Source organism: Leiobunum rupestre, chromosome 6, assembly GCF_980474605.1.
Source record: "Leiobunum rupestre chromosome 6, qqLeiRupe1.1.hap1, whole genome shotgun sequence".
NCBI classification, from domain to species: domain Eukaryota; kingdom Metazoa; phylum Arthropoda; class Arachnida; order Opiliones; family Sclerosomatidae; genus Leiobunum; species Leiobunum rupestre.
This window is the reverse complement of record NC_143389.1, coordinates 57,874,573-57,895,546: the sequence shown is the minus strand read 5'-3', so window position 1 is coordinate 57,895,546 and position 20,974 is coordinate 57,874,573. Positions and strand designations below refer to the sequence as shown.

The following is a 20,974-nucleotide window of genomic DNA, read 5'->3' as shown; positions in this document are numbered from 1 at the left end:
TTATATTTCAAACACGCTACAAGAGCACGACGTGACTGCGTATATTTGGTGCCGTGAATAAACGAAAGGTGGCGCTGTATTTAGAATTCATATATTACATATTCACACAACAAGAAGGCGCCATCTGCGTTACATGTGTTGAAGTCAGGCTTTATGGGCGTGATTTTCTGGTAAAACTACTGAAGCATACACCGAAATTTACCGCGTGTGGAGCGATATTTACTCATTTTTAGTTGTTGTATTTAAAAACAGAAAAAAATTACGTTAAATTTGCATATTTAATTTAATTTATACAAATAAAGAACTTCACCTTTATCACTCACGTCAAAAAAATTTGATCATTTTGTTTATTATTATAGTAGCTGTAGCGCCATCTGTTATGATTTTTAATTTGTAACAAACATTAACAAGAAAATAAAACAGAAAATATAGCCACAGCTACTACAATAAAAAAACTATCATAATTTTTTTCCGTGAGTGACAGGGACAAAGCGAAGTATAAAATGTCGGGTAAATCGCTAATAAGGTTAGTCTATGAAGATGAAGTGCAATGCGCTTCGAAACCGGTCAGACTGAATCATTGTAAATATTTTTGATTTTAATTAGGTAAATATGCAAATTTTACGAAGTTTTTTGGTTTTTAAATACATTGTTCATATATGGAAGCTGTCCGCTCGTTCAAAATTTTCTCTGCGCAACAGCGGAAAGTTCAACCGAAAAACATAGAAAATCAAAAGTCTTCTGCTATTTCTTCACATATTTAGTTCACGGATAATAAGGCAGATGGCGCTATATTCCCTAAGCTCGAAGCCTAAAGGAAGATGGATACTACTCTCGTAAGATAAATATTATCAGAAGAAAATAGGGGGAAGTACGCTTCTAGTCAGCTTTGGAAAGGCGTCACTTTTCACGAATTTTCGCGCCAAAACGGTTTGGCGGGAAATCGCGGATGAATACATCGTTTAAAAAGTCATTTTTCTTAAATTGAACAATTGTAACATATTGCCCTTCTCATTCTCTGCTATTTGAGCTAAGGCGTATTTGCTTTCGTCGATTATAGCCGTGTTGAATCAAAACAAAAGTAGGACTACTTTTTCAGTTTGGTTTATTATGCGTAAAAAGGCGTTTTCGTGGGTCACACGACGACTTCTACGGCTCAAAGCTACAGATACGTACTTCCCCTATTTTCTTCTGATATTATATACTTCTGTTAAAAAACATCCCCCCAATGGACAATTGGATATAAACAAATATTTGATATACCTGTAAGGGCAGTTCTCGGTTTTTGGGAGGCCTTATCCTAAAGCGCATAAGCTCGAAAAGACACGCGTCGGGAGGATGTAATCTGGAAAAATTAAAATACTTAATTATACCAAGAATGTATTTATTTATACTCAGGGAGAATGAATATATCGAGATTATTTTTAGCGTTTCTCCAATAGGCGATATAATAAAGTAACGTGGCCTTATTGTTTTGATGGGAAAGGCCACCTTCCACTATGCTTCCATTAGCTTTCCCACCAAAGAGCCTATGAATTCATCCGTAGGCGTTAGTGTACTATTTCGTTATCCCATTTTAACAAGTTGAGCAAGCATATCTGACTTTATAATATCGCCTATTCCACCCGTTGGGGCCCCGGTATGCTCCTCCGCTTTAATAAAATCAAATAATACCGCAATCTCATTGGTTCTTAAAAATTACGTTTTTCGACGCGATTAACGCTGCTGCGAGGACGCAAAAAATAAGACCGCCTCCTTTTTTCCTCCCCCCCCCCCCTTAGCGTGACGGGGTTAGGGCCTCAACGTATCCGTGGATAGTCTCGACATATTCATTCTCCCTGAGTAGAAATAAATACATTCTTGATTATACGTATTCGTGGGCGTATGAAATGGATTAGTGGCTTACTTGACAATTCTGGTATTCTCGAACTCTTCTTGAACGACGGAAGAATGAAATTCCCAGTTTTCTAGCCGAATCCACTCCTCAGTAACGACGGGTATGATGTCGTATCTGCCCACCACTTCTTTTCCTTCGCGAAGGAGATCGTTGAGACCCACTTCCACGCTCGGCATTCCTTTTAAGAAGAAGAAAACGAACAAGAGCTTAATCCCGGCTCGAGAGAGGATTCGTGAAATAAATCCTAACTTTCTCAACGTTTATAAGAAAACTCTAAAAAACGCCAACCATTCCTTTTTTTTATAAACTCGGAAACTTTCATTTCTTGAATCCTGAAATCTGGCCACCGTAAAACGAAAAGGCTCTAAATATAGGCGGTCCCAGTGCCGTATTTCCACCTGGGCCAACCTTGGCCGTGGCCTAGGGGCCCATCCTTGGAAGGGGCCCTCCAGTGACCGTAATTACTGTATTCGAAGGCATAAATCTATAATATCAATCGTAGAAGATTTTGTTTTAAAATTACCAAAATGTTTGCCTGGCAGTTTACGGACGCAGCCTAAAATCGAAATGTTGCATAACTATCGCATATTTAGTCGACGATTGTTAAGAGCTTTTATTTAGTAATAAAACCGTAGAGCTCAGACTTCTACGCTGAATCAGGGAAATTCAGGCACATCCTAGTTCCAGGGATAAGAGTAAATGCAGCGCGTGAAAAGGGGGCCCAGACTCCTTGGCTACGTTCAGCAGCAGTCAACGGAAAAAAACCCGATGGATTTGATATTTTCCACCGATGAGCTTTTTCGTCATAATGACGTCGTTAGTTGCTGAACGCTTTTATTCAGTCATCGGTGTTTTTTAAAATGCCGTAGCTTTTATAGTAGTTTTACGTCAGAAATGACGTCAGTCATCGGAAAAACCGACTCTTCCAGCCGATGACTTCGATGAGTAACCGATGACTATCGTGACGTCAAAACCGGAAACTCGACAAAGCGTACAGTAGGAAACCGATGTCACCGATTAGTAATCGGTGAGTCCGATGAGCTCTGCTGAACGTACCCCTTATCTGCCTATGGGCCCAGTAAGTCCGGCCCTGGGCGGTCCTAAGTAAAGTGATTCTCGATAAATATTGAAAATATGATTTTTAAAAGAGAGTATAAAGGTTTTTGAAAATTGCGGCCAGTAATTTAATTTGAAATCCCCATTTCACACTCAAACCACTTCTTTATAGTATGGTATTAGCTTTTCTCCAATTTACGCCGTGAGCTGTTTAGCATGATCTTCTTTAAACTAATATCTTCCACTAAGTTATGAGGAAGGTCGCACGCTTCAGAATTTTGCATAAGGCCGTAGGAATACAGGGACCTATAGATTTTTCGCGCTAAAAACGAGTATTTTGAAAATTGGCGGTAGTAATTCAATTCAATTCCCCGTATCACACTCAGGCTAGTCTCCAGAATATGATTCCCGTAGGAGTTTTCCCTCCATTTTACGCAGTGTGCTATTTAGCAGAGTCTTCTCCGAAAGAAAATCACCTTCTACCAAAGAGTATAAAAACTACGTAACCTAGAGATATAATGACGGTCGAAAGCAGTAAAGGAAGTTGTAGCAACCGGGGGGGAAGGCACTCAGTGAATTTTCACTTCAAATTTCGGTACCGCAGCGCCACTACGGCAGTTTTAAGTGGCAATCATTTTGATTTAGTTCAACATTCTTGAAAATTCCTTAAGGACTTGGCTACCTTTAGGACTTGGCAAGGTTAGAAAACAAACGCCTTATTCTTCAATTTTTGAAAATAAACACCGAAACAACGAATCCACAAATTCTAACTAAAAAATCACGAAACAGTAACCAATTACTGTCACTTTTTTGAATTGACAGATATTAGACAATTAAATATCCAAAATGCCAAATTTAGCACCTCCGCAACACCGTAACTGCCATTTTTCTCCGGTATTATTATTTATTGTACTAAAAACTGCCGTAGTGGCGCTGCGGTACCGAAATTTGAAGTGCAAATTCACTGAGTGCCTTCCCCCCGGTTGCTACAACTTCCTTTACTGCTTTCAACCGTCATTATATCTCTAGGTTACGTAGTTTTTATACTCTTTGCTTCTACTAACAAAGAGAATACCCGAGGTGTTTATTGCCCATTTTGTTCAAAGTCGGGCGTAATGTAGACCTATATGAGATATGAAATTTCCCAAAAGGAGACATTGTACTACCCATTCGATTTTCCATGGCAACCGAAAATGTTTTTGACCACTTAAAACAAAAAAATCTCCATTAAAAATGCATGGGATTTTCTCGAAAATTAAAAAAACAAAATTGAAAATAACAAAATGGGTAATTTGGACCACATTTAGGTAAATTTCATCAAGTTTCGGTAAATTGGAAAAATTTTGGGGTAAAAGTGTAACAAAATTTGGAAAAATAAGGAAAAAATCTTATTTTTGTTTTAAGTGGTAAAACATTTTTGGTTGCCATGGTAAATCGAATGGGTAGTGCAACGTCTTCTTTTGGGAAATTTCAATTCTCATATAGGTCTACATTACGCCCGACCTTGAACAAAATCGGCAATAAACAATTCGGGTACTCTCCTTGTAAGCCCGCGGGAAACAAGCGACTAAACGTATCGGCGCGTTGTTCTAAATTTCATTGGCTGCGGATTACGTCATCGGATTTAATTTCCGGAGTTTCTGAACTTCTGAAGTTCTTTGTTGCTCGGCCTAATTTTAGGCAGTGTTTTACTAATTTCGGTATGGTACGGTCAGGTAAAATTTTATTACTTTAATACCATATCGTTTGACTTCTGTAATTTTTTATAAAGTTTCCTTCAGTGTATCTTTGCCATAAGCGCAACTATTTCGCAGGAATAGTTTTGGTCGATAATTAAAAAAAACGGTCGAAAAAGAGGTCGATCCGTTAAACAACAGTAGGCGAAAACTACTCGCTAGTTTTGGAGTAATTTTTAGGAAATAGCGAGCAACTTCAAAATACAGTTTGGCATGTTGATGTATGGAAGAAGTTGGTAGTTTTGGGTAAAAGGCGTATTCTTTTTGTTCAAAGTGAGAGAATAGTTTTGGCCGAGGGGCAGGTCACTTCCATTTTGGGTGCGTCTTAATCATAGTAAAATGATTAAATCAAGGTAATCGTGATTAAATCAGGGTAATCAAGATTAAAAAATCTAAATCTAATCACGATTTAAACGAGATTTAATCATTCTAATCATGATCTAATCTTTTTAATCAGGATTTAATCATTTAAACGAGATTTAATCATTCTAATCATGATCTAATCTTTTTAATTAGATTTAATCATTTTAATTAAATTTAATCATACTAATCACGATATAATTTTTTTATCAGGATTTTATCATTTTAAACAGATTTAATCATTTAATCATGATTAAACGTGATTTAATCAACTTGATCGTGATTAAATTCAATTTAATCAAAATAATCACGATTAAATCGGATTTAGTCTTTTGAGGGGTGCGTCGTTAATCAATCAAGTGACCTGCCCCTCGGTTTTGGCCCACTTTAAGAAAATATTTTTGCGGGGCAAACGTAAGAAATGTTCACCATTTTCGGTACAGATAAACAGCGCTGCCAGCTAAAAATATTGTCAGCCGTCCAAAAAATAATAGCAGTGTTGTCAGATTCATATTATTTTGTTTGGATTACGCCGAAAATGGCCAACTTTCTTTTCCCCGCGAAATATGGTGGTAAGAAATTAATATTTTGAGGCGTAGTATCGATTGAGCGAATTTTTTTCGAGGGAAAAAAGAAAATTGGTGCTGGAAAAGAGCGATTGAAAGGGGATAATAACAACGATACGGCAAAGCCATACTGGAAACAAGTCGAGTTGAATTGACGCTAAGCCTAAAACTAATCTGACGGAAACTCGGGGGAAAAGAATAACCGCCAAAACCACACACGCCTCCGGTACAAGTGTACGGAATGAGAATGCTACTGAAGACTGACGGAATAGGAAATTAAACCCCGCCAGCGCGATCCACTTGAAAACAAAGACGAGAAAATGGGATTTCCACCGACACCGAAAGAAAGACTAAAGGCTGGTTTTCACTATGACAGAAACAGGACGACGGCGACGGCGGACGCAAAAATATTGTATTAGGCCTAACGGGAATTTTTTGCGTTTAAGCTAACCGTCGTGGCGTTTTTGGACTAGTGAAAACTAGCCCTAAAGTTCTATTTAAAGGCCTGCGCCGATCTGATATGGGTCGGCGGCGACGTTTGACCCAAAATATACCGGCGGCGACGGCGGCGTCTTCGGCGTGGCCAAAATGACCGGCGGCGGCGGCGTACGCCGGCGTCTGTATAAATTTTAGAGCTAATTTTTGTAGCGACAGTTTGAAAAACACGCGACCAGAAGGGCAAGGGCAAATACCAACTCGTACTAGTCCTTCCATGGACTAATTAATGTACTTCACACATTGACGCCCCGTTTCCGAATATTTGGTTCGGGAGATTGTTAAATGTGCGCTCTGGCGGCGGAGTTAGGAACTAACGGAAAACTAGGGGCAAACGGGGAAGAAGGAAAAGGGGGGGGGGGGAACATATCAATAAACCAAGCAACATTTAAATTTGAATTGAATTAAAATGTGGATAAACCTTGGTTATATTAGTGACTCTCTCTATAGCCAAGATAGCAATGCTGGAATCTATTGACGCTAAGTGAAAATGATATTACTCTGCGTCGACTGAAATCCGAAAACCAAAATTTGACGTTTGACGTCGTGTTCAAATGTCGTTATTTTCGCGTAAATGAAAACCAAGCTTAATATACCAAAAAAACAGTGTATAAAGAAAAAAAAAGAAACGGCCGGGCGCCGTTCTTTGTATCGACGGCGGCGTGCGCCGATTTTCGAACAGTCGGCGGCGGCGCGATCGGCGCGTTCAAAATTATCGGCGGCGACGGCGTTTAGCGGCGGCGCAAGCCTCTAGGTCTATTCACACATAGAAATTAGAGAGAGGAACGGAAAGTCGGTCGCATTTCCGACTTCAAGTAGATTATCCCTACATTTTTCCGGTTAAAGTTTGTGACGTAACACGGTCATTTCTTCTGTTGTCTGCTACAATTTCGCAAAGATCTAACTCGGTTAATAAAATTCTAAAGTCTAACAATTTCATTTTTAATAGAAATTATCGATAAATATTATACTTTTAATTGGTTCCAATCGACGATAAATAATTTATCGATGATTGGAACAAATTAAATGTATAGAGACAAGAAAAGGTAAATAATTTTTTGCGTCAAAAGCTAAAGCCTAAGCTTTAAGATTTGATAAATGTGTTTTCTGTTTAGATTTCTACAACACATATTCAAAAGTTCACGAAAACCATAACTAATAAATAATAATAAATATCTAATAAAATTAATTTAATGTTAATACTCTCATCAACGTCCCGCGAAATCCTGATTCCCGGATCAATGATTAAGAAATAAGAATTTTAATCAGCCAATGAGAGTGTAGAAACTGAAATTATTTTCCGTTCTCGATCAGCCAATAGAAAGCCGGAACGCTACCGGAAGTAAATGGACCTAGCGCGTATCTTTGAGACGTGAAGATTATTTTAATGCCTTGTCGAGGCTACACTTTCCGTTCCTCTCTATAATTTCTATGATTCACACGAGCCAACGTTTTGGAAAAACATTTTTAGCCAACAGAATCGCAAATCGAGTTGCTCCGTGTGAATAGAGAAAAAGTTCTGCCTTTGTCGGGAAAGATTTTGGCTCGTTTCAAAGAAGATTTTTAGCGGGAAAAAACACCAGCTGAAGCGTAGTTACTTTTTCCACTTTTCTCCCAATTATTTTATTTTCGTGCTATAGAGAGCTCAGAAAACGTAAGAGCGAAATCGATTTTCGAGCAGATCAAAAATACTCTATTTTAGGTTCCACGTCATGTCACGTGTGTCGTAAATAGCCAATAATTTCGCTTTAAGTACGGTCTGCTACATATTTATCAATAATAACCGCCTTCGTTTTATTTAGCCTAAAATAAGCAAATTACCACCGATCCGTCAGCCCAAAATATTTCCCACGAAACCAGCAAAGCCTAAAATTACGCGGAAAAGTAAAATCCGCTCGACATTTTCTCGTTTGGGTTTATAGGCTCAGTGGTGGCTATCCCGTGGGCGCTCTGGGACTCTAGCCTCCATAGGGAAAACATACGGGGGAAGAGCCCCACAGAAATAAAACTGAGGATAGCTAGCAATCAGGGAAAAATTCCTAACCTTTTCCGAATTCCATCTTTTTGCAGAAGTTATTATGATATTTAAGATACAAGTAGCATTAAGATAAAATAAACGTTTTTGATTTTGATAGATTTGTCCAAACAGAAAATCGTCGTGTACACCGTTTTACGCAATTATCTTAAGTTATGCTTTAAAGTGATCTAGCCATGTATACAAATTTTTCAGAAGACATCGACTTAAATTTTGTCATAAATGAATTCATTGACGAGATATTAGAAAGAACGAATAAGAGCTTAAGTATATGAATTTTGACGCTAAGAAATCGAACTTGAAAACGAGGCTTAAACCTATAGGAACAACAAACACAGCACCCCACACAAGGAGAACGCAACCCGTCAAAAATCGTGCATTTTCTTGCGTACATTTTTCATTGGTTAGACGCTTTAATCGGAAGGGGAAAATTCGGAAATTGTCTTCCCCATTTCCGTAAAACGTTCAGCGTAAAGGCTCGTTCAATGAAATTTGTACACAACACTGCGTTAGCGTGTTTGAAGGCTAGCTGCGTTCTCCTTGTGTTTGTTGCTCCTAGCTTAAACTAAGCGGTAAAAACGGAGAAAAGGTAATTATTTATACTCACCAGAAATGAAAGCGAGGAAAAAAACTCTAACGCGGGCGTTCTGTTTTTCGACGTGGCCGTCCCTTCTTTGTTCCACGTACAACTCGTCGTGAACGGCAATTTGAATCTCTTCCGTTTTGTACGTCAACGCTCGATCCCGATGTACCGGAAGCCGGAATAAAGCGTCCTCCATTACCTGCTCATCAGCACCGGGCCACCGCGTCGAGAGACACACAGACGACGAAAAAGGGGAAGATGAGTTGGAGGAAATAGAGAGATCATCAGTTCAGTTGAAAGCCATGGCCTCCGAACGAACTATCATCACGTAGCGTGCCTCGTTAAGCACGGCCATTTGTAAATCGTATACAACAACATCAAGGACAGTTACCTATCCCTCCCCTCTGTCTTCTAGACCCTGTACTTCCATGATGATTTTGTTCACGACACGTAACATAAGAACCATAAGAAACAATATAATGACACCTTCTATTCTCCTAAAGCTTATTTGTTTAATGATAATCATAAATATCATCATTTCGCTTTTAAGGGCAGACAACTCTTCCTGAGTTGCACGAGATATCTCCGCCAGTCGGCTCGGCTAGCCTTTTTCGCGTACAAGCCGAGGCTTATTGAAAATTGAAACGCTTTTAAAAGTAAAAATAACGACTACTATGGCAAAATAATGTTGGATTATCAAACCGGAACGTAAAATTGACTAGTTTAAGCACTCGTTTCGTTTCTGAAGGTACTAGCTTCTGAATTTGAGACATAAGTCACATAAAGGCGTTTAGGCTAGTACTTATTACCATCAAACTAACCTGGTAGTCATTTTGCCAACAAAGAGAGCAGGGAGAAGTGTCGAGTGGCAACAGATTATTATTATCCGATATTGGTCAGTGTCATACATATAGTATGACCCAAGAGTGTCCAGATATTGAAAAGCGTCTCTCTTTCAAAAACCCGTACAGAAATTTTACGGCGAGTTTCTCTTAATTTTTCAGGTCAAACCTGGCATTCAAGTCGACTTAAAGGACCACACAGGCGTTTGGTGGTGTGTGACGTAGAAAAAACAGTGAATGCACCGCGAAATGTAAAAACTGCACACATAACGCGTTTAGCTCCCAAATTCGAAGAGAGTGTTTTCAATAATTAATTTTTACGTTCCGATTTAATAATTAATCGTTATTTCTCCAAAGTAAGCGTAAGTTTTATTTTGACCGCGTTATATATAACAAAAGACGCGTTTTTTCGGTCGCTGGGGAAGCGGTTCTCACTTTAGCGCGAAAATTTAAAAACGCTGAAAGCAACTCGTGCAGGTTTTTAGTAATGTTTTAGGCCTAACATAAAACATCAGTTCAAAATGAACCAAATGGATGTTCCTGTTGATAATTTCAATAAATAGACGATTCTATTCGTGAGATAATTACCTTTACTTCAGTATCTTGGTCAAGTTGGCTGAGCCGCTTTTCTAAAGACCTAGGCTTAATAACAGACGGACGGGAGCGGAAGAGATCGAGGGAACGCGTTTTCTGATTGGCTGAAGCTTTTTATCGCCAAGGTGTGGACATCAAATAATAGAACATTCGCTAGATACCGCGGAGACGCGACTTTAGCGGCGAATTTGAAAAAAATCGCAAATTTTATTCGCGAGCGTCAATTTTCAGCGCGAAAATTGTTTTTTTCGCTAAGTGGGAACTAGGCTTTAAAATGATAAACGAGCGGACGCGGTTTCATTCCCGGAAAAGTTCACGAAACTGCTACCAGGTGGTTCTATTTCGCGTATTTGTGGACGTCATTGCGAAGAGGATGTTGTGAAATATGGCTCAAATGTTATACTTATAGTTCTTAGTTCTTACGCTTTCAAGTATAGTAGTAATTACTCACCTGAACGAACGTTTTGACGTCGTTATGAGTTTGCGAGCCTAGCTTCAAGAGTTGCGACACTTGAGGGGCGTGCTCCAGGGGTAGACCCAATTTGGCGATTTGACCAACGCTGGTTATTTGACCGTGCATGACCTTCGATATCTGCCCGGGACGAACGCCCATTCGTTCCCGGTAGAAAGTGTAATTAAATTTAACGGTGAAGATCTTTCCGTAGGCGTCGTACTGTTGAGCACCCACTTCCGATAAAGAATAACAGGCCTAAGGGTAGTTGGGAAATTGGGCAAGGATTATCAATATCAGATTACCGTCGTCACTGGAAAGTTAAAAGCGAAACCAAGATCTTTTTACGGAGAGGTCAGCGTACTCTCGTTATTTTTGTGTAGCCAGTTCGTCAGTTTCAGAACGGGAAAACATTAAACTGCGCTGTTTTGCGCCATCTATACTGGTAATAAGAAATTATACGAACCATTTATTTTATGTATTTTGTCTCAAATAATATCTTAGATATTCAAACAGAAATTATATAATGTGAAGATTCGATAGATGGCGTATCGTAAAGGTAATAACCTTTATTCAATCTATTATATTTTTCGCGGTAAAAATCCTATTAATACCACAAGCGGTCGTTAAATGACAATTACATTTCCCCCTATATATATTACCAGGACTGCGCGATGACCTTTCCATATAATGATCCTGGCGTAACGAACGGGAAATCTAACCTGCAACGGAAGTTCCTGGAAGGGATCATTGTCTTCTTTCTTGTTGAAGAGTTGAAGGATACTGTTTTCGGATAATTTAACGTAGACCTTTTTCCAGTATCTGTTGCCGGTGATTTTCTTCTTGCTAGGTTGCCTGAGCATAAGTTCCCAGCCTTCAATTTCTAGTATTGGCGGGAAATCTTCCAATGGTTGTGAGGTATCTTCGTCGAACAGAGGCGTTCGGGGGCTTTCCGGGGTGTCCCCGGATTTTTTGACTCCGGCTTCGCCCAACGCCGGCGGCAGTTCCGTTTCGTTCAGTGGCGAAGCTAGTAGGTTCACCGAGGGTCCCTCCTTTCCCACGTCCAAAGAGAAGCCGAAATCTTTGTTGAAAGGATTGAACCTGGAGGCGGGGATAGCGGACTGTTCGCGAGGGTCCTTCATGGGCGATTTAGGAGGAGGGGGCAACAACGGCGGAGGTTCCAAGGATATTTTGGCGGCGTCCGATTTTTCGATCATCTTTGGTCGGATGACGACGGTGAAATCCACATCGTCGTCATCGTCGAAGGAGTCTCTCGAGGGCTGTTTGCTGGGCATCTTCTTCGTCTTCGTTTCGCTGACGGGTTCCAGGACTTTGATGGGCGTATTTTCGAGAGGATTGGTCATGGAGAGAAACGGGTCGAACATATCGACCACGTCGAAGCCGCTGCTCTTGCCGGTATCTCCTCCGACGCTGGACACGGCCGAAGGTGGGCCGAAAGGATCAAAATCTTCAGCAGCCATCAGAGAATCTGGCTGCGCTCCGTTATCGAATTTCTCAATGGCTTGCTCGAATTTGGCGGCGAAAGCCTCGAAAGCGGCCGTATCAGTAATAGGAACCGAATCCTTGATCGGTTCGAAGCCGAAAGGATCCGACGTGTCGGTTTTCGTGGTAGGGGCTCCGATTGAGACGTCTCCGCCCAATAGATCGAAAGGATCCTTGGCGCTCGTTGTCGAAGCGGTGTTCTTGTCTAAACTATCGAAAGCCTGATTGAATTTCGAGGTATCGAAAGCTTGGTCGAATTTTGATGTTTCAAAAGCTTGGTCGAAATCCGATTTTTCGAACGCGTGGTCAAATTTAGATGTCTCGAACGTTTGGTCAAACTTGGGTGTCTCGAACGTTTGGTCAAGCTTGGGTGTCTCAAACGCTTGATAAAATTTGGGTGTCTCGGAAGGTTTGTACGCTTTAGAATCGCCAAAAGCTTCTAAAGTACTAGTAGGAAGTGACGCCTTCTTGGGGGTCATTTGCGCCATGAAGTCCTCAGGCGCGACATTTTTTTCGCTCACTTTTTGCGAAGTATCGGCGAACGGGTTGACCATTTCCGATTCATTGGTCTCGTCGATACTTTTGTAATGATTTCCCATTCCAAACGAGTCGAATAGATCGCCCACGGGATGGTCCTCAACCTTTTCAGGGGGACTCAAAGAGGGATATTCGCCGATGCTGGATGGTTCGTCAACTTCCGCGATGGGCAAATTGAAATCGCCGCTCATTAAGTTGGAAGGCGGAGGCATGTCGTCTAAGTCGTCGGCCGCGAAACTGGCGATTTTCTCCAACGAACTAATTACTTGACTGACTGCGCTCTCCGCGTGACGGGAAGCCACGCTAGAAGGTGGGAGCGAAAACGCTTCCTGGGCTTCTTCTTCCGCGTCCGCTTTGTTGGTTTCCGTCTCGCCCGTTAACCAGAGATCATCGACTCTCGGTTGACTAGTGGACGTCGTGTGGGACGTTGAGTCTTCGGTTCCGAATCCAAATAAGTCCGTCGTTTGAAAATCGCTCTTGGGTGGTTCGACGGTGGTCGCCATTGGCGCCGAGGAACTCAGGGATTCGCTAAAACCAAAAGGGTCCGAATCCATTTTGGAGAATTGGTTGTCGGCCGATAGTTTTCGGTGGAACGAGTCCGAAGGTTGGACTGAGGGACTGGGATCATCGGCTTGCCCACCGAAGCCGTCGAATATGTTCCCTCCCATCATCGAAGAGGCTAGCGACGGATGGGTGGTAGATGGCGGAGAGCCAAATGGAAGACTGCTTGAAGGCGCGTCACCGTCGTCTCGCCCGAGACTCGCGAAGTCACTCGCGCCGCTGGTTTTACTCTCCAGTTGGTCGAACAATTTGGCGTTTTCCGTGGCGAAGTTGGTAATCTCCGCCGTCAGGTTGCTGGCCGCCAGGGCCGTCTCGGCGAAACTGGAGGCCAGCAGGTCCCCGGCTTGCTCCAGAATGTCATCTTCGAAAGGGTTCGTGCTCCTTCTCCTCCCGCTCGGGAATTTCGGCGGGATGGAAGGGGACACGTCCGAATCGGTTAGAAATGGATTACTCATGTCTTCCGCTTCTTCTTCCGGCTTTCGCTTATCGCCGAAACTTTCCTCGAAGGCGTTAGGTCTAGCTGCCGGAATCGGTTCACAGTCAAACAAATTATCAACCGAATTTTTCCTCGAAGTATCCGCGAACAAACTCAAAGGCTGATCGGTTGCTTTGACGGGTGTGGTTGTGGTTGTATTGTTAGCCGTAGACGCAACTGGGGTATCGTTTATCGAGTTAACAAACGAAGTGTCGAACGGGTCCGGTCCACTTTCTTCGATATCTAAGTCGTCTTCTAGTCCGAGGACTTTTTGGGGGATGTTTAGCGATGGATTATTACCGCTTTCCAAAGGGTCTAGTATCAAATTAAAGTTATCTTTGTAAGTAGCGGGCGCGTCGTAGGAGCTCCGAACGATAAAGGAGTCGTCGGTATTCCTGACTACGAAAGGGTCGTCGTTTTGTTTAACGACGAAAGGGTCGGCGTCTTCCTTAACGATAAATGGGTCGGCGTCTTCCTTAACGATAAATGGGTCGTCGTCTTCCTTAACGACAAATGGGTCGTCGTCTTCCTTAACGACAAATGGGTCGTCGTCTTCCTTAACGACAAATGGGTCGTCGTCTTCCTTAACGACAAATGGGTCGTCGTCTTCCTTAACGACAAATGGGTCGTCGTCTTCCTTAACGACAAATGGGTCGTCGTCTTCCTTAACGACAAATGGGTCGTCGTCTTCCTTAACGACAAATGGGTCGTCGTCTTCCTTAACGACAAATGGGTCGTCGTCTTCCTTAACGACAAATGGGTCGTCGTCTTCCTTAACGATAAATGGGTCGTTCTTATCGCTCCCGTAAGCGGTCGGTACCAAGACGAGATCGGTCAAAAAGTCGGTCGGAGTTTTAACCTGAGAAGTCGGTGTTTTGCTTTGCGGAGTCGAGGTACGCGATAACTTTCCCGAAACAGTTTCGTTGACGAACGAAGTGTCGAAAGGATCGTCTTTATCGTCCTCTAGATCGTCGTCTAGTTCGTTCTCGTCTACTATCAAAAGTCCGTTAACAGCCGCGCTTATCACCGAGGGTTGCGGTTCCGAGAGGAAACCAAACTCATCGAGAAGATTATAAGCTTCCTTTTGCTTTTCTTCTTCTTTGTCCTCGTCCTTGGACTCTTGTTTCTTGGCGCCCTTGGGCGGGGCCGGCCTGGGCGGAGGCCTTTTGCCCTCTCCTCCGGCTTTGAGGGTGGCCGAAGGCGGCGGATCAGCCGGGATCAAACCCTCTTTTTTCTTTAAATTCTCGTCAAAGTCGACCCAAGAAGCCGATTTCGCAGGAACGACCTTGGTTATGGCCGGGTCATCGATGAACTCGTAATCCGGTTTGCTGATCTCTTCGACGGCGCTCGAGTCCTTCAATTTATTGAGATTCGTCTGAGTTTGCTGAACCGTGTCTTGGACTCGTTGGGTCAGTTGTTGAAAGAATTTCCATTCCTCGGAGTCTTTCTCTAGGCCGGGTTGTTTGGCCGTTGGCTCATCACCCGAAGCCGGCGCGGCGCCAGCGGGCTCAAAATCGAAATCGTCGTCATCGTCGTGACCTTTCTTGTGACCTTTTATCTTCTTTTTGAGATAGTTCATCTCCCGCTAGGAACCTGCAATCGGCAGACCCAAACCCACCCCTGTTTTTGTACATTCAGTAGTATCGACACGTTTCCGATTCGGATTCGATCAGATATAAGTTGAGCAAAAAATCACAAAAGTGACAAAAACGGCTTAAAATTTACAAGCATGGACGCCGTTTAAGAAAATTTTACGCCCACAGCATCCATGATTGCCAATAATTTAAAAAAAAATTAAAATGTAAAGATGGCGGGTAACTATTTTAACGCAAATAGGCTTAACACGCGTTCTTCTTTAATCCTTTCGCAAAAATGATCAATAGGAGAAAACGCGATCGCAAAATAAAGAAACAAAATAGATCTATATAAGAAGTATTTTTTCTTCTTGTTTAACGTAGAGCGCGAGGTAGAGAGAAAAGAATTAGTGGAATACCTTTTCTATTCGGCTCTGCATGGCCCATTAATTGGCCCTGAAAACAGACACACATTTAATAATCGGAGTTCCAGTCAAATAAAAATTATTTCAAACTCCCCCAGCCTCAATCAAAAATAAATAAATGAATTTTTGTGGAACGCATTATTTTAAAGCCGTACGAAAGACCTTCAATCAATAAATGAAAAATGCTCTTTAGGCCTCGCAAATATTTTCTAATAGGGCTTCAGTCGTCCAAAGGAACTCCTTCCAATTGTAATGACGTATACCTCAATTTCGACTTGACCTTCAAAACTAATTACAAACGAACCCGAACAATTTACATTTTAAACGTGTACGTTAAAACACTTACTAATAGCATTAAATTACGCGTATAATTTACTGCTAATAGTATAGAGAAATTAAATGAAGAATTTGTGAATATAACAATAATAAAAACTATACACCCTCTTAAAGCAGCGAAAAAACGTCATACATGCATCGGCGGATGGAACACTTATACAGGCGTAGGCCTATTTTTTAATCTACTTCTAAGCTACGTGATCTACTTTTTCAAAAACGAAGAAATTTTAACAAGAAACGTAGTAAAGACTGACTGAAAATGAAAGACTTACAAAGGGCGAGGATTGGGTAAAGTCAGCGACGCGTTTGCCTATGGCATAGTTCTTAGCTAAAGTCTGATATTTTATAAAGCCGATCTAACGTCGCACCTGTTAATACATTGTTATTTAAAACCTAACACAACTGCAAGCGCTTAGTACAGGCGGGATTCTATTCATCAATTTCAAGGATGTACGCTTCAATGTAATCAAATATACCATTTTTTAGACGTTCTATTTTAGAGAGAATATTAGTTCTGTAATCGAAATAAAATTTACCGGTTACCAATATCAAACACTAGAGGACCTTCGTGTAAAGTAACATTGATTATTACTCTATAATCAAGAATATATATTTTTTGATTTAACCAAGTTATCGCGTTATTAAGAATCAATTACCTTTCTACGCGATAAATCCATTGTGATACATAGTTGCATACACGATTTGACTTATATCCGTACGTCTTATACGAGCGAATACCTATGATATGGCTAACTTTTGGATTTGGTTTTTTTCAGCCTAATTTAAAGTGGAAAGTGACATTGTGCAGAGAACTAACGCCCTGATAGATATCTATAATGTCAAACACGATAAATAATACTTTAAAAAATGCGTACGAAGCCGTGTGAAAGATTACAAAAGTAAATTTTTCGGGAAAGGCTTAGGGAAATGGGTAAATTTTTCTAATAGCGGATAAATAGGCCTAAAGAAACTACCGGAGAAATACCGGGAACAATATACGGTCGGGAAATTAGTTGAAAGCGTAGAGAATTGGAAAATGATCGGTAACTAACCTCTACTGGGTAATCTTCGTACGATTGGGCTCCATTTTTCGGGGGGTGATTGGAAGATTTCGGTTCTTTTCGGCGTCGGATCGCGGAGAGTACGCCTGGGGAGAGCCTCCTAACATGGCTGATCTCGGAGCGGGGGGCGTCATCTGACGAAAGAGGGACAGGGCGGGGGTGAAATTTAGCGGGGCTACAGTCCTTCCAGTCTCTCCGGAGTGACCCGAAATCCTTCGGACGACGGATCAATACCTGAAGGCGAGGAATAGGTTTTTAGCTGCGACGTTCCAACGACCATATACTCCGGTGGACGGACAACGTAACGGAATAAGGAATCGCGCTTTTACTTTCCCCCGTATCATAACTTATTTCCAGTACTATAAAATTCCGTATGTATTTTTACAAATTGATCGATACAGCGTGTGACTTCCTCTCTCTAGCGCTCGCGATATTTAGTAATGCATTATCGAAGAGTGTTTTCTTATTTTTTTACGGGATAAATACGGGGGGATAAAAATAACGCGACTCGCGGAGATGTTTGTTCGGTGGTGCCCAAACTTGGAGGTTTGCTTCACCTTTAACAGTCGCGTATGGCGGGTTTTGATCCCACAGGGGTGGTAAGCCAATAATAGGCCAAAAATAGAAAAACACAAAATTTTTGGAATAAAAACAACGTTGGCGAACGAAACAGTTTACTTAGAAGTTACATATTCCAACTTATAATTACCGAAAACGTTTCTTAAAATTAGACCATCGACTCATCCTACCCTTAATAAGTATGAACGAATTGATTTCCATTTTACGTTACAATTTACGCTTAACCTTCGGCACTTCAAAACGCAATTCTGACGTAAATTGAAGTTAAATGTTTCGTGGGTGGATGAGTGTTCGTGGTGGACGCGGGTAGAGGCGCCAATTTAGTTTTACGAAAATGGCGCCCAAAAGTGTATGACTCACAAATGTAATTTGACTCGGAGGGGGAGGGGGAGAATCGATAAGTGGAATTCTCCCTAACGGGTAAGTGAAAAAAAAACCTTTTAACGGCGCGTTAACTTTTAAAAGTTTAAACGAATTTGGCGTTAGGAAAGTCCTACCCCTCTTCCAACATTGCAAGGAGTTTTGGGAAAAGGCTAAGGGATAGAAGATAGAATACATAAAATTATATAAAAGAACGAAACTTTATTAAACTATTATTTACATATTATATAAATTATTTATAAAAAGTTATAATATATATTAGTGAGGACGTTTTTTGTAGAAAATCACGGCATATTTAATTGTAAAGGTGTTGAGGATTTTATGGCAAATGTTTCTTTAGTCAATATACACCGATCCATCTGCAGGGCCTAAATAGCCTGTAGCTATTAAAATAACGTCAACTAATGTCCAAACTCCCAAACCACCGAAACTGAACAGTTTTCCAATGCCTTCTTGCCACATACCCAAATAAAAACGGTCAGCTCCAAATCCCCCCAGAACAACGCTGTAGAAACGAAAAAATTTCATTATTGAAGTAAGCTTTTGAAGTTTTGATTCACGTAATTTTTATTACCTGAAAATAAGAGCTGTCCTTCGGCTATATCCTCTAGTATAGTTACATTTAAGGTTCTTTTTGAACTCTCTTCTACCTAATTATACCATAAATAATTAATTAAATTACAAAACAATGGAATTCATTAACTCACCTAAGCAAACAACATGATCTTTTATTTTGCAATCAGTAACGTAAGTCTGCGGTATTGCCCCATTTACTCTGCAAGTTGTATTTTTATGACAAATGTAATCATTTGGATTCGATTGATAACAATATCGGCATTTCATTTCTTTATAAAAGTATTTATGGTCACTATCATTTGGCTGGAATAATAAAATTTTTAATACATGTTCTCTATAGTTATTATCCTTTGTAAACCTACCTGACAGGTAATTGAATCTTTGACTCTACATGAAACAAGAATACTTTCGCCATACACGCAGGAATAATTAAAGCAACATATTAAACAATCCCCTGATAGTTCCGTGCACAGCTTGTTTGAGGGGCATATTTTATCTTTTTGAGGCGGGCTAACGGAACTTTCATGTACTTTACTGGGTAAGTCAGTATCTTTAAGAGCGTGTTTCACGTGAGTCAATGTATCAGATTGATAAAAGCTTGTTCCAGCTAAAAAAAAAGTTTAAGAGTTATTTAATGATGAAATTTACGTGAAAAATAGATCAGTATGATTTACTATGTTCAAAAACGTCCTTTTCTTCTTGAGCTAATATCCCTACTAAAAGGAATACTAAAGCACGTATTCCCGACATTGTTGTCCTAGGCTTAGTTATAATGTATACTTCAAAGCATCTAAATCGACTGTTATTGGTAAATTTTCAACTATTTTGTTTTATTATTCAATACCTTTATCTTCACTTCATTTATTATAAAGAATTTAGTCAACATACTAAACATTAATGTGAAATTTAAAACAACAGGACTAATCGAATCTCGAAAGATCGAATTAAAACTTTAGCAGACGATATCAATCTCTGAAGGTGAAAAATTCTGCCACCTTGCGACAACCCGAAAATCTTCGTAAAGAAGAAAGGCGTCTGCTATGAAGAAGAAAGCGCGTTTGAGGGTTGGAGGACCGCAGGCTGCCGAAAATTATCATTAATTCTTATTGTAGAGATAGCGTTAACCAAAAAATATATACTTTGATAAATAAACATGTCTACCAATCTATTTGATGGAAATGTTGTGAAAAGAAGCCATTCCCCGGAAACCGATATTATGCCTATGGAAAACTCCGACGAAGGCTTAACGAACAGTGAAAAAGTTGAATACGCCGAATATGGACCGAATTTCATAGTCATAACGCCTAATGACCAAATTAAGGAATTACAAACCGTAATTAGAGACAAGTATGCCTACAAAAATATCAAATTAACCGTAATATATCTTATGAAGAATTTAAATTACATTTAGGAATACTAGTCGAAGTAATTTTGTATTTTACGCAGAAAGGCTTGTATGTTCTTTTACTTAATTTATATGTTTGATTAAATTTGACGTAAGTTATCTGTACTCTCATAATGTAGATTCGTTTAGTCGTAGAAGAAGGCTTAAATCAACTTCCATATATAAAAAGTTCTGTTACAACACCCACTGGTATTAAGGAAGTTATTCAGGCAATTCTATAGACATTTATAGTATGATATTAATTTTTAGGTGGTATTTACGAAGGCTTAAAATTTCTTAAAGGAAACTGTGGAGTCAGCATAGTGAGAAGCGGTATACCGCCACCCATTAACAAACTATTTAATATTGTTACGAAAAAAATTAAAAATTTACCATACATTTTAGGTGAAGCTATGGAGCGTGGATTGAGGGATTGCTGTCAGTCAATTAGAATAGGCAAAATTCTTGTTCAGAGTGACGAAGATACCCACGAAGCTCGAGTTGTTTACGCTAAGTTTCCAGAAGATATATCCGAAAGGAAAGTCCTACTAATGTATCCCATAATGAGTAAGAAAATGATTGTTAAAAATAACCATTTGCAAAAGTTATATATTTTTACCGAATCCAGGTACCGGGAATACAGTGATTAAAGCGGTGAAAGTTCTTAAAGATCATGGTGTTCGAGAGGATAATATTGTATTGCTAAATTTATTCTGTACCCCTAACGGTAAATAAGATAAATTGTTAAAATTAATTGTTTTATATATTTTGTTTTCTTATTTTTAGCTGCGCATATGATCATAAAGACATTTCCTAATCTAACCATGTTAACCTCCGAAGTACATCCTATTGCTCCGAACCATTTTGGTCAGAAATATTTTGGAACAGATTGAAATATGAACAAAAATGTGATAGTGTAAAAATATTCTCTTGTCTTATATTTGCTTAGAAGTAAATAAAAATTAAA

General features: G+C 40.2%; 3 protein-coding genes across 6 annotated transcripts in view; 1 reads left to right on the top strand and 2 right to left on the bottom strand.

Moving 5' to 3' along the window:
* Positions 1 to 20,457, bottom strand: part of stnB (stoned B) — a 27,566-nt gene extending 7,109 nt beyond the window's left edge. Inside the window, exons 1-8 of one of the 3 annotated variants that reach the window (XM_090178131.1) lie at positions 20,406 to 20,457; positions 17,079 to 17,321; positions 15,685 to 15,721; positions 11,338 to 15,284; positions 10,616 to 10,873; positions 8,753 to 8,927; positions 1,907 to 2,075; positions 1,264 to 1,345 (exon numbers count right to left, since the gene is read on the bottom strand). In XM_090178131.1, coding sequence (XP_090034257.1) covers positions 1,264 to 1,345; positions 1,907 to 2,075; positions 8,753 to 8,927; positions 10,616 to 10,873; positions 11,338 to 15,270 — 4,617 coding nt within the window. In that variant the 5' untranslated portion in view covers positions 15,271 to 15,284; positions 15,685 to 15,721; positions 17,079 to 17,321; positions 20,406 to 20,457. Of the gene's footprint in view, positions 1 to 1,263; positions 1,346 to 1,906; positions 2,076 to 8,752; positions 8,928 to 10,615; positions 10,874 to 11,337; positions 15,285 to 15,684; positions 15,722 to 16,298; positions 16,440 to 17,078; positions 17,322 to 20,405 lie in introns of those variants that run through there. The other 2 variants (XM_090178132.1, XM_090178133.1) reach the window with 2 other exon arrangements.
* amx (TM2 domain-containing protein 3 almondex) lies at positions 18,256 to 19,572 on the bottom strand. Of its 2 annotated transcripts, XM_090178140.1 has the most exons (6): positions 19,468 to 19,556; positions 19,298 to 19,413; positions 18,986 to 19,230; positions 18,755 to 18,926; positions 18,622 to 18,697; positions 18,256 to 18,552 (listed from the first exon to the last, which is right to left on the bottom strand). In XM_090178140.1, the coding sequence occupies exons 2-6, from the start codon at positions 19,371 to 19,373 to the stop codon at positions 18,384 to 18,386; spliced, it is 738 nt and encodes a 245-aa protein (XP_090034266.1). In that variant the 5' UTR covers positions 19,374 to 19,413; positions 19,468 to 19,556; the 3' UTR covers positions 18,256 to 18,383. The 2 variants fall into 2 exon arrangements, with proteins under 2 accessions (XP_090034266.1, XP_090034265.1); XM_090178139.1 differs by having other exon boundaries at positions 19,298 to 19,572.
* On the top strand, positions 19,600 to 20,974 carry kri (uracil phosphoribosyltransferase krishah). Its single transcript, XM_090178141.1, has 7 exons — positions 19,600 to 19,970; positions 20,035 to 20,077; positions 20,148 to 20,217; positions 20,278 to 20,340; positions 20,413 to 20,574; positions 20,636 to 20,734; positions 20,794 to 20,974. Exons 1-7 carry the CDS (start codon positions 19,777 to 19,779, stop codon positions 20,898 to 20,900), a joined length of 738 nt encoding a protein of 245 aa, XP_090034267.1. The 5' UTR covers positions 19,600 to 19,776; the 3' UTR covers positions 20,901 to 20,974.